The sequence below is a fragment of the Gavialis gangeticus genome, unplaced genomic scaffold, assembly GCF_001723915.1.
Source record: "Gavialis gangeticus isolate Ggan-Ray unplaced genomic scaffold, GavGan_comp1, whole genome shotgun sequence".
Classification (NCBI taxonomy): domain Eukaryota; kingdom Metazoa; phylum Chordata; order Crocodylia; family Gavialidae; genus Gavialis; species Gavialis gangeticus.
In genome coordinates, this window is record NW_017729024.1 from 8,027,146 (window position 1) to 8,042,403 (window position 15,258).

Here is a 15,258-nt window from a genome sequence, read left to right on the forward strand (position 1 = left end):
TCCCCCCCCCCCCCCCCCCGGCTGATGCTGCTGCTGGCTTCTGCGGGCAGTCACCACCCCCTGGCCCCACACAGGCTGATATGCCCACACACCCCTAGGGACAGCTCTGTCTGTAGTTCATGTGTTCTGATTAGTTTTATCCCTTGAATACTGAATTGTTCACTGTGATATGCAGTACAGTTACCATTGCTCTGCTTGTTACTCTGATCTCAGAGGGAGGAACAGAAACTTAATACCTCCAAAAATCTGCTTGTATTCTTCTCTCTGAACTCATTACATTACCAAAATTGGACCCTAAATCATTCAAATTACATAGTTTGAAATGATGCTAATAGTTTTTTTGGTCATTTATTATTATTTTTATTTATTATACTTGGATTGACATAAGCACAATTTTAATTATATTTTACTGTAAATACTTCAGCTCATTTAAAGTTTGAGGTCTATGAAGTATAACATCTGTCTCTGTATGACCTATAGGTACTTTTGTACTGAGCCTTTATTACGAGGTTCAAGTTTTCATTTTTATTAATAAACTTTATTTGCCTATCGGGATTGAAATTCAAGGTTACATTTAACGTGTGTATAATCAGAAAATTGATATTATATAGTTTTTTAGCATATATTTGTTAGTAAAAGCGAGACAGCTCAAATGTCTGTTCAGGGTATCCTGTAATGACAAATACATTTCAGGTCGATAGTACAGTAGTCTTTATAATACATTTGATAATAGTTTTTCACAGCTTTTTTAATTTTATTTTATAGGAACTTATTTCTTCCCGACCCTCAATTCAGTTTCAAGGGCTCCAAGGGGTAAGTACTTTCGTATTTTTAAATTGTCAGGAAAAATGAGTGTGTAGGGTTTGTTTTATTTTAATACATTAAAAATATTAACATTTTAATTTTAAGTTTCCTTCTTTTCTAGAAGCATTCATGATCATATATGCTGTAATCTAAGCTGTCCCCAGCTTTGCTGCCTAATGTGTACCAATGAGTGTAATAGTTTCTAGTGAAAAAGAATCAATTGCCTTAGATTCAGTTCCTTTTCTTTGAGTAACCCAAGGTACCTGGCTTGTGATGCCTCTTCACTTCTCTCCTTCATATTTGGATTTGAACTTATATTGTAAACCATCTGTTTTACCAGTAGTTAAGTGAGTGCAGAAGAAATCACAAATACAGTTTACTTGAGACATCAAAGGAAGATAAATTTCCTTTAGAACTTTAGACCATGGGGTTCATAAATACCTGGTCCACCCAAAGATTCAAAAATCTTTTTTGGGAATGAAAATGTTCATTCCCATGTTCTCACCTCAGCCCCTTACCAGCAGGGTCTGGAAGGGAGCCTGTAAAAGGATTCTTCTTTGAATCCATAAACTAAATGGAGGTTGGAGAAGCAATCTTCATGAGTGAAATAGTTTAGGTTTAGCGTTATATATATCTTCCTTTTATAAGGAGGAAGTTAAAGCTTGGTCTAAGCATACATTTTGCCACCATAAATGACAGCTAGGACTTTTGAAAAATCACATGCTCCAGTTGACATAGCTGTACTGACTAAATGCAAAACCTAATGTAGCCTTTTTTCCCAAAAACAAAAATGTTTTTGCCAGTGTAACGTATTCTTCAAGGAAACATTACTGTCTTCTGGCAAAAGAGCTTCCTTGCCAGTATAAGCCATGCTCCTACTGAGGCATTTGCCAGTAGAGTTGCATCAGAAAATGCATCTAAATGTGGACTAGTAACCAACTTGTCTCATAATATAACAGATCAGCTTTTTAAAAGGACGAGTACACTGGGGAGACAAACATTTTTATCATTATGTTGTTAAAAATAAAACTCAGTGTATTGTAGGATTCATAGTATAGTTACACTGATCACTGCTTGCAGTTTTTAAACTCTAATAAAAATTGACATTTTTTCTTCCTAAGTTCCACACCCTAAATCCTCTGTTTCTATTTTTGCAGAAGTTATGCGACTATTGTTTACTTGTCTTTGTGCACCCCTGAGATTTGTTCCTCATTAACTGCTGCGAAATAGTAGTTGGGGAGGTCTGTTACTAACTTAGTGATAAACTACTACCAATACAAGTCTATATATTTATCATGGCACTTCAGGTATTAAAAATTTGCCTCTATAAAGTTTTCTAAAATGTATAGTTTATAAATGTCTGTCAGATAAGTTTTTACTTCACTGAAAAGATCAGGACAGTATTTTTGGTGCCCTCTTTCTCTTTCTCCTGTGACACACAGTATGCTGGAGAAAAAACAGTACTTTTGTACTCTGTTACTGAAACTCCCAAGAGTCATGTCACTGAACTTCTAGTGTTACACCCCTAAGGTCTTGTTTTCCACATACAAGAGCAGTGTATGTTTTGAGCAAATTTTAAAACAGTTTATATAAACTATTTTATTTTGTTTCTTCCTCCCCACTTCCCCCCCCCAATTAACTCCTCTTTTTGGAATGAGTATAATTTGTGCTGCTATTGTTCAAGAGGATGCTTGCATTTTTGGTGTTACTGCTGAAACTACAGAGTGTTTAAAAATTTCTGCTTATTCGTTCAAATATATCTTTTGGGAAGAAAGTTTCCAAAGGTTACCACTTACACTACCTTTTAGAAGAGAATTTGCATTGTTCATCTCTGTCAAATCACCTTTAAAGTCAGCAGAAGCTTTGATTGCTTTGCACTTGGAGTACTTCTGAAGACCAACTAATATACTTCTACGGCATATATTTGTGATCTTTAAATTTTGTGTGTATTACATATCAACATTCTTACCATGCCTAGGCATTGTATAGCTGCAGAATGGATGAATTTAATGGTTAGATTTTATTTCCAATGAGATGGTACCTGTAGTGGACAAAGCTAACACCTAAAGCAGTTTAAAGAATGTAGCTCATCTATGGCCTAATGTGTTTATTTTAAAGGGGTGGGGAGACAAAAAAGCTTGAATTTGTCTCAAGAAGAAACCCTTTTGTTGACCTTTCCAAATCTCAGTAATTGCTTAATGAGTATTTTGTTATTACATATGACTTGAAAGTTTCCTTTATCTGAAGAATCAAGTTTTATTTTACTTAAAGTTGTTACATGCAGACAGTCTTGAATACATGGTATTGTGGTACTACTGTGCATTTAGTGACAAAATACAAGTGCTTTTTAAAAATTATTACGGAAATCTGCCCGCTATTCTCTCAGATTAGCAGATGCAGACACTACACAACATTACACTGTAAAACATCACCTGTTTTACAGATGGACCCCTATGTACTATGACACATGAGAAATAAGTTCTGTGGTAAATTCCCATGACTACTTCAATGATTTGGCATTGAAGTCTATAGCTTCATGAATTCCATTGCTTTCTAGAAGTTTAAAAAAGTACTCGTTTCAGCAAAATTCCTGTGCAGTTCAAGCTACTACAAAATTTGCAGTTAAACAGGACATAGCTGTGGTACATTTAAGGTAAAAATTAGGAAACATTTTTAGAATTTGCTCATATTTCAGCCTCCTGTTTGCTAAAAGTAGACATGTCTACTTCCCCTACTTTGTAGCTATTATAAAGGATTTGGGGGGAAAAGATTAGTGATTCAGGATGGTCTAAAGCTGCAGTGAATGTAAGAAGGGAAAGGTTGATTCTTTGGGATGACAGCCAAAAGCAGGATGAACATAATATGTACCTTCTAGCTAAATGCTAAGGGAGATGACATCTGTTTTGACATCTAGCAGGAATATGCCCACTGCCTTTAAAAGGATTTCAAGTCTTTCAGCGTCTGTTTGTCAGCTAGTGCTCTTCCTGTTTTTAGTCAACAGAAATTATTTTGTTAACTATGCTGTTCTTCAGATTTTAAGTCATTTTGTGTTAAGGTGGTTGGTCTTTGCTTCTGTAAAGTGATGCAAAGGACAGAGATTTAATATCATAAGAAAAATCTTATTTAAAGTTATTTCTAGTGTGTTTAAGACTCTAGAAATTAATTCCAGATGAATTAGTAATTGGTTTATCCATATTCTGGCAGGTGAAGTGAGTCTTTATTTTGTATTCAGCCCCACTAGCTGGAAATCTTACATATTTTTTTTATTATAAAATGTCTACAGTCACCCAGATGCCATAGCAATGACTGTCTTGAGTATTTCTAAGGGCAGTGTCCTATAAAAACGGCCACATATGTCACAAGTTAACTGTTTTCTAAAGTAGCTTAGGTGCCACACCAATAACTTGCCAGTGAAAGGGATGTAGACTAATTCACTATATATAAATGCAAAATGAAGTGAGTACTTAATATACTTAATAGATACTGTAATATGGACTTGATAGTAATCTGAAAAACTATGCAAGAAAACCAAAAAAATAAAACTCAGCAATTTTATTTGCAGCTTTCTTCTCTTAGATAAGAAGCTGCAGGTGTGTACTTCTTAAGGCTCTTGTCTCTCTATACATAGCCCCATGCCACCAAATTTGTGGCTCAGGCAGACTATGACTGCTTTGAAGGTGTTCAGAAGCCACAGTTACTTGAAAAAGTAGAATGGCAACCTCTCAATGCAGATATAGCAGAACATCCAATAATACTGAATATGTCGAACTTATAACAAATAAGAGGAAATAATTTTAAGTATAATTAGTCAGAAGATACTTTTTGTACAAGATACTGAGGCTGAGCGCTAAGTAAGATTTGTAAGGAAAGAAGAAAAATAATTGTGTACATGGATACAAGTTTACAGAATTTCAAAAGAAAAATTTTAATCTATATAATAGTAAACAGATAAACACTGAGGTATTTGGGCATAAATCAGTTCCTAACTAGTAAAAGTTTGTGAGGCTGAGGGGAGGAAAAAATTTCTCTAGGACAAGGGTTATTCCAAGACTGAATGATGTGGGACTTCCTTTCTCTTCCTCTGAAATACCTAGCCAACATGAAAGACAGGATATTTGGTTAAATAGACCACTGGTGGTATAATTTAGCAGTGCGTGTTCTAGAGCAGACATTTACAAAGCACAAATGAAAATAAAGGAAATGTGAGGAGAGGTTGAGAAAAACTCTAGTTGGACTGTGCTGTTCTTGTAAGCTTGTGTGTAAGCACAAGTTGATGGTTCAAAGTAACATTTAATAACAAATATCCATAATCCCACCTGTATCTAACTTCCACTGTTGATTTGAAATTCTTGGAAGTGATGCCACCATTGTTCTGCATTGAGTACTGTACTCCTGCTTATTGGCAGGCTTCCTCAGTATATTACTGCGTTGCAGGATGGCTAAAACAGGGATCTTTTCATTATTGGCTGTACCCTTAATATTACTGTAAATATTTTAAAATGTTTCATTAAAAACAATGTTAATGTTTTTAAATTATTTACTCTCTTATATAATCATGGCAATACAGTATTTAAGATAACATTTTTCACCAGAGTGTAGCAACTGCATATGAACCCATGATTGAAAGAAGGAACAGTAGACACAGTGTCCCATCTCTGTTATAGACAGTTTCTTTAGCGAGGTGCATTTTAGCTACTGTTTAACCACAGCTGTGCTTCAGGCAAACATCTGCATTGAGTTAGTAACAGTAATGTCTGTATCTTTCCTGAAAGGATCTTATAAGTGGAAGATACTGGTTTGAAAAGTTAAGTACTCATTTACATTTATCCAAATAAATCAGCTGCCATTCTTCCTAATCTCTCTTAATTAATTTGATATGTCTGGAGATTAATACAAGTACCCTTTCTTATCGTTAGATCCATTAATTTACAGAGTAATTTGGTTTATAAGAGGCAGACCCTTCCCTCCCCCTGCCCCCCCATGACAATTGCATTTGGCTTATATTCTTTTATTTAGAAATTTGACCCTGGTATTGAAAGGTAAATGACATTTTTATCCAAAGTAGCAGTGAAAGCCAAATACCTGACTGCTGGTTTCCAGCTTCCAGTATTAAAATGTTTTTGTTCTGCCTGTTAAATCAGTAATTTAAATGTCAAACTGTTTGGTTCAGACAATAACTTCCTTGATTCCATAGCTGAATCAAGATTGTAAACAGGTCATAAACTGATAGTCTTGAATTGGCTTACATGCTTCCTACATCATAATTACCATTTTTGGTAAGGTGACCTTCTTCAGCCCTAGGTTCAGAAATACCCGCTTTAGTTTCAATTACAACTCTTTAAACAGCTTTGTCACGTATGTGGAGCAAACTTAGTTGATTGTAATTAATATATATGATGTGTTTTTAATAACAGCATTTTTCATATAGACTTCTGAGTAGTTTAGTACTGACTTCACCCAATCAGAATAGCTGTAACCATATGATCCCTTTTTAGCATGTTAAAAGGATTCTCCCTCTTATTCCTTGCTCTCATGAACAGCCTTCTTAAAAACTGAATCTAAGATTCTATCCAACTTAGTAACATGGTAAAAGTTTTCATAACAGTATGATTTTGAAGTTATTCCGATTTAGTCCAGTCTCTTCTTTCCTCTCTCATTACTGGATATTTAATTACACTATTTCCTTATACCTTAGCTGACACTCATTGAGAAGTGTGTCCTCCTAAAAAGGTCACTCAGCTGCCGTGGCTCTATGGGTCCTGTTCAGTTTCTACTGCCACACTCCTGGTAGAAATCACACGTGTATAGATATTCCAAGTTTTTTTTCTTCCAGAACAAAAATGGCTGTTCTGGGAGGAAAAATAACCTTATTACAACCAGATAGAAATCTCTCCCAGGAGAGTTTCTCTGTAGAGAATGAACATCTGCATATTTCCCACATCTTATCTCCTCTCGGGGACGAGGAGGAGTGGAGCTGCAGGGAAGGGCTCCCATGTTTTTCTACCTTGGTCTAAAGAAGTCACATGGGGAGCTGTTCACACCCGTCTTGTAGACTAGAAGAGGATGGGAGGAGCAGGTCGCCAGCAGTTCACCGTCTGCTTTTCACTCTGAAATCCCCAGAGTGAGAAGTAGGCAGGGGGCTTTGCCTGGGCACCAGGAGCTGAGCAAGAGGGCAAAGCCCCCAGCCTTCTTCTCACAGAAGAAGGTGGGAGAAGCAGACAGTGAGGCTTTACTGTGGAGCTCCATTACCCCTGTGAACAGGAAGACTGGAACAGCCCACACTTTTCCCAGACTGGGAACACCCCAGTCTCAGGAAGAAGTGAGGATCAAGGGAGAGGGGGCAGTTGCAGACTGAATATTCATATTGTTTTCTCTCCCAGAATCACTTCTATTGGTGGAAATTTTCCACTACTAGAAACAAGTATTAGTATGTGACCTTAAAGGCAATATGTAATCAAAATGACTAGGACAGTGATTCTCAACCTAGGTGCTATGGCACCCTGTAGTGCCTTTAAATCTTTTCAGGGGTGTCACACAATGTTAGTATTGTTAGGTGTGCAAACCTGATTCACAGGGTATCTTGATCTATGCTCTGTAGGAAGGGGAAGGGGGTGCTTTAATTGGAGCAGCTCTCAGGAGCCTCTCTAGTTGAAGCGCCCACAGCATCATGTGTATTCAGCATCCTGCACTTCAAAATGGTGGCAGGGGTGGTTTAACTAAAGCTCGTTCAACGAGCTTTACTTAAAGTGCCCCCACTGCCATTTTGAAATGTGGGGACACTGAATACACGAGACATTAAGACTGCTAGAGCGTGCTAATCAGCACACTTCAGCAGACTTGAGTCTGCTCCAGTGCATTGTAATTACAGCGCGTCAGGGCAGACATCCTGCACGTCTACAGGTACCCAGAGATTTCACATAGGAATCCATAGTGTTAAAGAAATGTTCTGACCTGATGTGGTGTTTCTGAGTTCTTTGCAACGTAACAATTGCTCTATTGTTTTTCTGTAGTGAAAAAGCAGTGAAAACTAAAACCTGGCATTTTCTGAAGGGTGCCTCATCCAAAAAAGGTTGAGAACCACTGGACTAGGCAAATAGTTTTAATTAAATCTTTAAGTCATTATAATCTTTCTGCGTTGTTCTTGGAGATAGCCGCAACGCATAGTTGCTCCAAGGTAAGTGTTTAGTGGAACAGTCTGTGTTTTCTGCCAGCGGGGAAAGCAGTTGAAGGCATGCATAAGTGTAAAAAGAGACTTGCCACAGGTCTGCTTTTTTGAAAGAGATTTCTGCAATATGTTTAGGAGGTTAGATGTTTCAAACAGCTAGGTCACAGTGAACACAACCTGATTAAAGCCCTCTAAGAAGGAATGTCTGCTATTTTGAAGTTCATACTTTAAATTGTTTTCAAAGGAAGCAGAAGAACAGCAAAATCCACAGAGCTGCTTTGCAAAACAAAATTTAACACAGTTGGAACCGATACTAGCATGGCTTAATGAGCTCTTTGGGGAGGATCTCCACTTTCTTCTGATCTGCCAGTGGCATACGGACCCATGTAATCTTGTAAAGTATAAATAGGAAAGAGGCAATAAACCAAAATGTGTTGCCCTATAAAATCTACTGGCAAGACAGCAACATGTAATCAGAGGCCCTCTTGACCAGGACTGAGGTTGAAATAGTTGAAAGAATAGTTGTATCTCTTTCCTCTAGAAAACTGGGCAGTTGCATTGCTCATCCTGTGAAGTGGCCAAAAGAGAGGAAAAGGACAAGTTTATGATGCTCAAGGGGAAACTAGAGTTTACCAAGACAAAATATTTAGTTAGTAGTAGTGGAAATAAATATAAAACAGATGATGATAAAGAAATGCAGTCTGAAGAAAGCGTGCTTCAATCCCAGAAAAATACTCAAGTTGCCCAGGTGGGCTTTTGAACTCCATAAGAAACTTCTAGAATTAATTATTTAAGCTACAAAACTACTTTGAGGCAGTAGAAAAAGTAAGCATTTGAATGTACAAAGGCAGAGCAACCCAGCTAGGGCTGATGTAGGCCAGAAACTTAACTGTGTACCAGGACCTTTCACTAGTTCTTTCTGGGGGTTTTCATGACAGGTAAGGTATGCATGTGACACTGGCCTCAAGGAGGACAGTACCACTCTTTTCAAATAATATTTCCTGCACATGTACTTATTTACATGCCATTTCAGAAATACGGTTCTAGTTTACAAGTGTGTACTGGCCCAAGAGAGTTGGTGGTAAAGTTCAGTGTTTAGGCAGAAATGTAAGAGCTCATTTAACTCGGATTCAGCTACAATGGATTCCTGTCATTTGAAGTATCAAAGCAGTCTTGAGTAATATATGGTGTACTTTGATAACCAGTAACAGTCTGTTCTGGAACACAGAAAAGTGCAACACCATTTGGGGATGAGATAGGGGTTTACAGAATGAAGTTTTAGTAGTAGAGGGAATGTATCATAAAGCGGGCTTGTAAAGTCCCCAGAAGTTAATAATATTCAAGACGTAGATAAGCAAAGCTTTAAAAAGATTGTTGATAAGAAGAATGATGAATGCCTCCTGAAAAAAAATTGGAGATGGGTGGGAAAGGGGAGAGGGGGACTCTTCTTAGCAGATAAGTATAGGAGGCTGTTACAAGCAATAGGAAGTGGTATAAACAGACACAGCAGGCTGAGAGCACCAGATACAAATACACTTAAGCAGCAAGAGTAGCGCATAAGTGGAAATGGCCTTGACCTTGAGGCTTAATAGCTGAATGTGGGTTTATAACCTTGACTGAGTCAGGATGAGGCTACCCAACCCCACTTAGTGTTAAAATGAGGGGGTTTTTTCACTTATCTTCATGTCTCAGATTGTAATAAATGTGAAACTTCAAAAATATGTGAAAAGGTTGCCAATTTTTTTTACTTTCAAAAATATTCGAACCAGTTTTAATGTAATTTTAAGGCTGTGTAAACTTTTCTAGAACACTTAAACTAAGTTCTTCTTAAACACAAACATACCCACAGCCCTGTATCTTAATGTGCCTTCCAACCAAAACAGACATTAACTCTTCAGGAATTTTCCTGTGTCTAGGCTACTGTTTATAACTTTTAAGATGGTCTCTTAAAAGGGAGCCAGGGTGACAAGGCAAGTGTGGAGATGCATGGGAACAGATCCTATCTGTTGTTCCTGATATATGGAGAATAGTGCTTGCTATTTTGGAAACTTAATTTAGGAATGAAAGAAAAAGGGGCATATTAATTTCTTTTAAAAGGGTTTTTGCTGTATAGCAAATAACCACATGGATGCATGTTCACAAAAATCTCAAGGCCAGTATACAGTAGCTTCTCCAAAGGATGACTTAAAAATACTAACAATTATGTTTTACAGTGCTGCTACCTAATAGCCCCAAATAGTTAAGTGGTGCTGTTCTCAAATTATGGCTATTTAACCTTCTGTTGAAAGGGTACATTAAATAGGAAAAACAAATATTAGAAATGTCCAAAAGTTTATCTGGAATTGAAACATTGCACTTCCATTCTGATTGTCTGGAAAGTTGTCCTTGACTTCTGTGTAGTGAACCTCTCAGGACCATTTATTTAATTTATCACTGTAAAACCATGAGAAATATGAATTTGGGGGCAGGAAAGTTGTTTTGTGCAGATCTAAATAATGCAACATTTACCATCTTTTACAAAAAATTAATTTTATTACATTACAAAACAAGGGCATAAAAATGCCCGACAGATCAGCTGGCATGGAATACATATCACAGACTCGAGTTGACATTAGCAGTCTAATTGTTCAGAGCCCATGCTGTATCAGTTCAGCCGGTGTTTAGAATCCACTACTCTAGACTTATATGGACTAGCACATGTTAGTACATTTCCTAATGCAATGCATTAAATCCTAGCCTATATACAACCATTGAGTTTAAAAGGGAGCTTCCTGAAAGCTGAGAAGTCTGTTTGGTTTATTGGCAGCAAACCATTCCTTATGGAAGTACAGTATAATGTAATAAAAGTGTGGAATCAATGTGAAGACCTAAACTGTTGTGCAGTTGGCAAAGTGCAGTGTATAGGGATGGGGAGAGTGAAGGATATGACTGTGGATTAGTTTGCTCTGTACATGAGGACTAATTTCAGCTCAAGAATTAAGAGAAGTCAGTTGAGGGACTCCTGTTGTGAGACTATTGGAATAACAGGCAAAGAATAGTCTGCTATAGTGACCGAAATAGGTGTTAAAGATGAAGTCAGAAAGGCAAGCTATTATTTGCATCAAGAGAATAAAGTGAAATAAAATTGTACCTGTGGGGACCAAAGAGGAGCAGACATCAAAGTTGTAAAAATAAATGCAACATTCTAAATATGATGCCATTTATTGGGGGGTGGGGAATAAGAAGGAAATTGGAAGTAAAAGATGATACCCTCCTGGGAGTGTACGTGAAAACGAGCTTGGCATACTGCCTAAAAATACAGGCACCAGCCAATAGAATGTTTAAAAGTGAATGTGGAACTGAGGATTGGCATCTTCCTAAGGATCTTTCTGTATTTTTAAATATTTAGAGACCTTTCATAAGCGCCTGGGTTCTCACTTTTGAGCTATAATGCTATGATACATCTTTCTGGTGTTTAAATAAATGCTCTTTTATTTTTGTAGACCTGAGTTTCCAGAAGGTTGCAGTAGCAACTACTGGAATATCTGTTCATTTCTCTGGAATTCTTCACTCTCTACTATCAAATTTTGTATAAACAGGAATTAAACCAATTGGCACTAAATTCCTCTGACTGACCAACTCCTTACTCTTCCTGTTTAGACTTACAGCACAGTTAGAATTCAAGAGTTTTCAAGATTAGAAAGAGGGCATTTAAAAGTCATAGGTGTTTTCTCAAATGTCTAATAAGCCAACAGGTGATAATCAATTTTAAACCCAAAATTATAAGGTATATCTAAAATATTTTATGATTATGGATGAGATCCTTACTTTAAACTCCACAGGTTCAGTAGTTACAAGTAATAGTATTACAGGGTCCTAAGTTGCAGATACGGCTTGCTCTTTAAGAGAAATGTCATTGTCTAGCTGTCTTTGTACAGTCACTTTTTGTTACTGTTCAAGCTACTTTATATCTCACCAAATGATAGCAAATTCTTGTGCCCGCACAAATTTTCCACCTCTAGTACAGCTGTGTGCCAGTTTACTTAAGCATCCAGACCTACTAGTACCCAACTGTGCCAGTGGTATTTGTAACAACCTAATTGTTTTTCTAGCCTTTCTATAAGGGGAGTGTATGCAGGGGATATGCACCCAATCTGTTTGATACTTTTATAACCTTTGTCCTGCCAGTTTTCACCCTTCTTACATGTTGTTCATTTTTGTCCCTTCTTTCTAAATTGAGTTGAAAGTTCTTTGAAGCAGTAACTTTCTGTTCATTCATTCATAAAATGTAAGTAGTAATGATACCTCTTCAGTTATACTGCTTCATTTAGCTGCCAGGTCACTGAAGTCTCATAAATCTTTCTGGGGCCAAATTAGAATAAATAAATTTTGAATGTTCCGCGGTAAGGAAGCTAAGAACAGGGTTGTCATTTTCAAATTGTTGCTTGTATAATTTTATCCTTTTTATTGGAAAAAATGGGATAACTTTAATCCCTTCCTAATTCTTTCTGTTTAGTTATGTGATAGACCCCTATAGACTTGCCTATTTGGATGGAATTTGAAGGGTAGGTAAAGCTGTTATAAGTGTCCGATTTCTGTGCTCAAAGACTCTTGCTGTGTTGCTGTCTAAAAGTAGGCATGGAAGTGTTCAGGATCTTATTCTTAAATTATCCCAACTGTCAGGCAGAACTGAGATAGAAATACAAAAGATACTTGGACTTGGGAAACTTCTTTCCAGTAACTGTATTAGGCACATGGAGTGGTGAAGGTATATAGCCCTTTGTTCTATTGCAGCAATGGAAACGTTGCTGAAGGGAAACCTTTATTGGTTTTTAAAAGAGGCTTTTCCTCTGCTTGCCAAGTAGCTATGTATTTGGAAGAACTGAAGCAAACAAGTCTTCCTTAACATTTTTGCTGGTTGTTACCTCCTCCCCCATAGAAACTACCTGTGTAACATTTAGAGGCTTTGCCTCGCCAACCACAGGAAAAATGGGGTTAGGGACTTGAATACTGTACAGTATAGTGTATAAAATATTTTTACTTGCCTTTAATACAGAGGGTGGTCAACTAGGCATAGGTGCAAGTGGACCTGCTGTTCCCTGCTGCCTTGCTTTCCTCCCCCAGAACCAGGCGCGGCAGGAAGCAGAGAAGCCGCGTGGGGATCTCCTTGCGCACCACTGCTCGCTCCACATTGCCCTGGCAATACACCTCCTGCACGTGGGGCTGCACTTGAGGGCAGCGGCGTAGGGCTATGCCCCTCAAACCAGCGGCAGGCATAGGAGGCACATCGCTTGGGCAGTGCAGGGTGAGCTGCAGCAGGCAAGGAGATCCCCGTGTGGCTTCTCTGTTCCCTGCCATGCCGGGTCATGGGGGAGGGAAGCAAGAAACAGTGGCGAGCAGGCCTGCTGTTCCCTGCCACTGTGGATAGAGCAGTTCCTGGCCACCGCACGCACCACTGGCACGGCTGGGGACCACCGCTGGGGGAGCAGGGGCTGCAGGGGAGGGGAGAAGAGACACTAGCAGGGCCAGGGGGTTGGTGGGCTGATGCGTGGTCATGGAAAACCATCGTTACTCAAAACTGTATACTGTGATAGCCAAAATAGTATACAGAATATTAACTGGTATGCAGAATATTCTCTTAGAAGAATGAATAGAATAACTAGTTTTAGTTAAATACAGACATGTGTTGAGACCTGCAATAGATCACTTGGCACCAAAGTGCATCTTCCTGGTACATTGGTTTTACTTATTTTTAGAAGTGCGCTGATATGTATCGGTCCATATCGGTTCAGCACCAATAAAAGAAAACCTGATGTTATCAGCAGTCTGCTTTTTTTTGACTGGCGTAGCTGATACTGTGACCGATAAATGCCGTGTGTATGCATGCAGCCAGGAATGCAGCCTGGCAGCGTGGAGAGCAGTGTCTGGCCAGTAAGTCGGGTGGGGGAAGCAGTAGGCAGCCTGTCTTTGCCCCCCACACAGATCCAGGGGTGCCTCCCCTGGGGGTGCATGCAACGGCAAGGAGCTGCCTCCCCTCCCCACCCCTCTGTGACCCCAAATGAGCCATCTGTGGCTCTACCCACCCCAGCTGGGCAGCTCCTTCCCCAGCCCCATTCCTTTCTATACTGTACCGGCCTTGTTCTGCTCCCCCCACACTCCTTCCCTCCCCACATCCTTTCTCCCGCACCCCCAGCTTTATGGCCCGTTGCAGCTCTCCAAGCTCCCTAGTTGCATATTGGCAGTTGGATCAGTATTGGCGGATATGGCTAGTTAATAATCAGCCATCACTATCAGCCGAAAAAGTCTTTATCAGTGCACCCCTACTTATTTTTAGCTATTTATGACAGAAGCAATAAGTGAAAAGCTTTAAGCAGGACTAGAGTAAAATACAGACTTGACACAGATTTGGACCCAAACTTCCTCCAAAGTACAAAGTAATTGCTTCTCATCGGCTGTAAGAATAACAACAAAGCACCCCCCCCATACTCCCCCCTCCTTCCTCATCCCAAGAGCTTTTCTACATGACTTACTCGGGGGCACTTGAGTATTGTAGCATATAGTATTTCATTGGGGAAAAACTCCTCATAATCTGTGACCGCTGCATAAATCCCCAGAATTGAGAAACCAAGCAGAGGCCAAAGAATACACAGTTCCCTTTCCCACACCCTTTCCAGAAATACAAACCAATTGCCTGAACCCACAAGAGCTGGCAGCACTCAGGGCAGCCCCACGCAACTGATCTTTGTCCTTCCTGTCAAAGGTGACTAGGGAACATGTTTAGGACCAAGTCTAACAGAGTCATCAATATAAATTTAATAAATAAATACCTCTCCCGAAAAAGGAATTCTGTTCACTACCCTGAAGTATGCATCAGGGCTGTGCAGTGCTAAATAAGCCCTCTGTTGGTGCCAGCAGCCTCTCAAACTACTACCCAGTTTCCAGCTTTCCATTTCAAGACTAGCTGAAAATAGTTTCTCAATTTTTGCTGCCAACATTTAGGAGCCCTCCTAAACTGGTTCAGGATGGATGGATTTTAAATCAAAGCCCTTTAAATTATGAGGATAATCATGTTTTACAGTTGTACTTCTAGTTATTTTCCTAAAGGGAAATATTGGTCTTATTGGCTTGTAACTGTTAATACATTGGCTTGCAACTAAATATAGCCTTTATACTTATGTGTGGTCTTTTGCTAACTAGATTTGCTGAGTTCTTTTGCTCCATATGTATGCACATTTATTTAAGCAGTTGCGTAGCTTATTTCTGTGGTTTGTTTGTTTTTTTTTAAGAAATGGACTTAAGATATATGATCT

At 38.8% G+C, this 15,258-nt stretch overlaps 1 protein-coding gene across 1 annotated transcript in view; it reads left to right on the forward strand.

The window, feature by feature from the left end:
* The window catches only part of ELL2 (elongation factor for RNA polymerase II 2), a gene marked incomplete at its 5' end in the record, with an annotated part of 69,446 nt that overhangs the window by 16,114 nt on the left and 38,074 nt on the right, over positions 1 to 15,258 (forward strand). Inside the window, one exon of the mRNA XM_019518177.1 lies at positions 766 to 813. Coding sequence (XP_019373722.1) covers positions 766 to 813 — 48 coding nt within the window. The remainder of the gene's footprint in view (positions 1 to 765; positions 814 to 15,258) is intronic.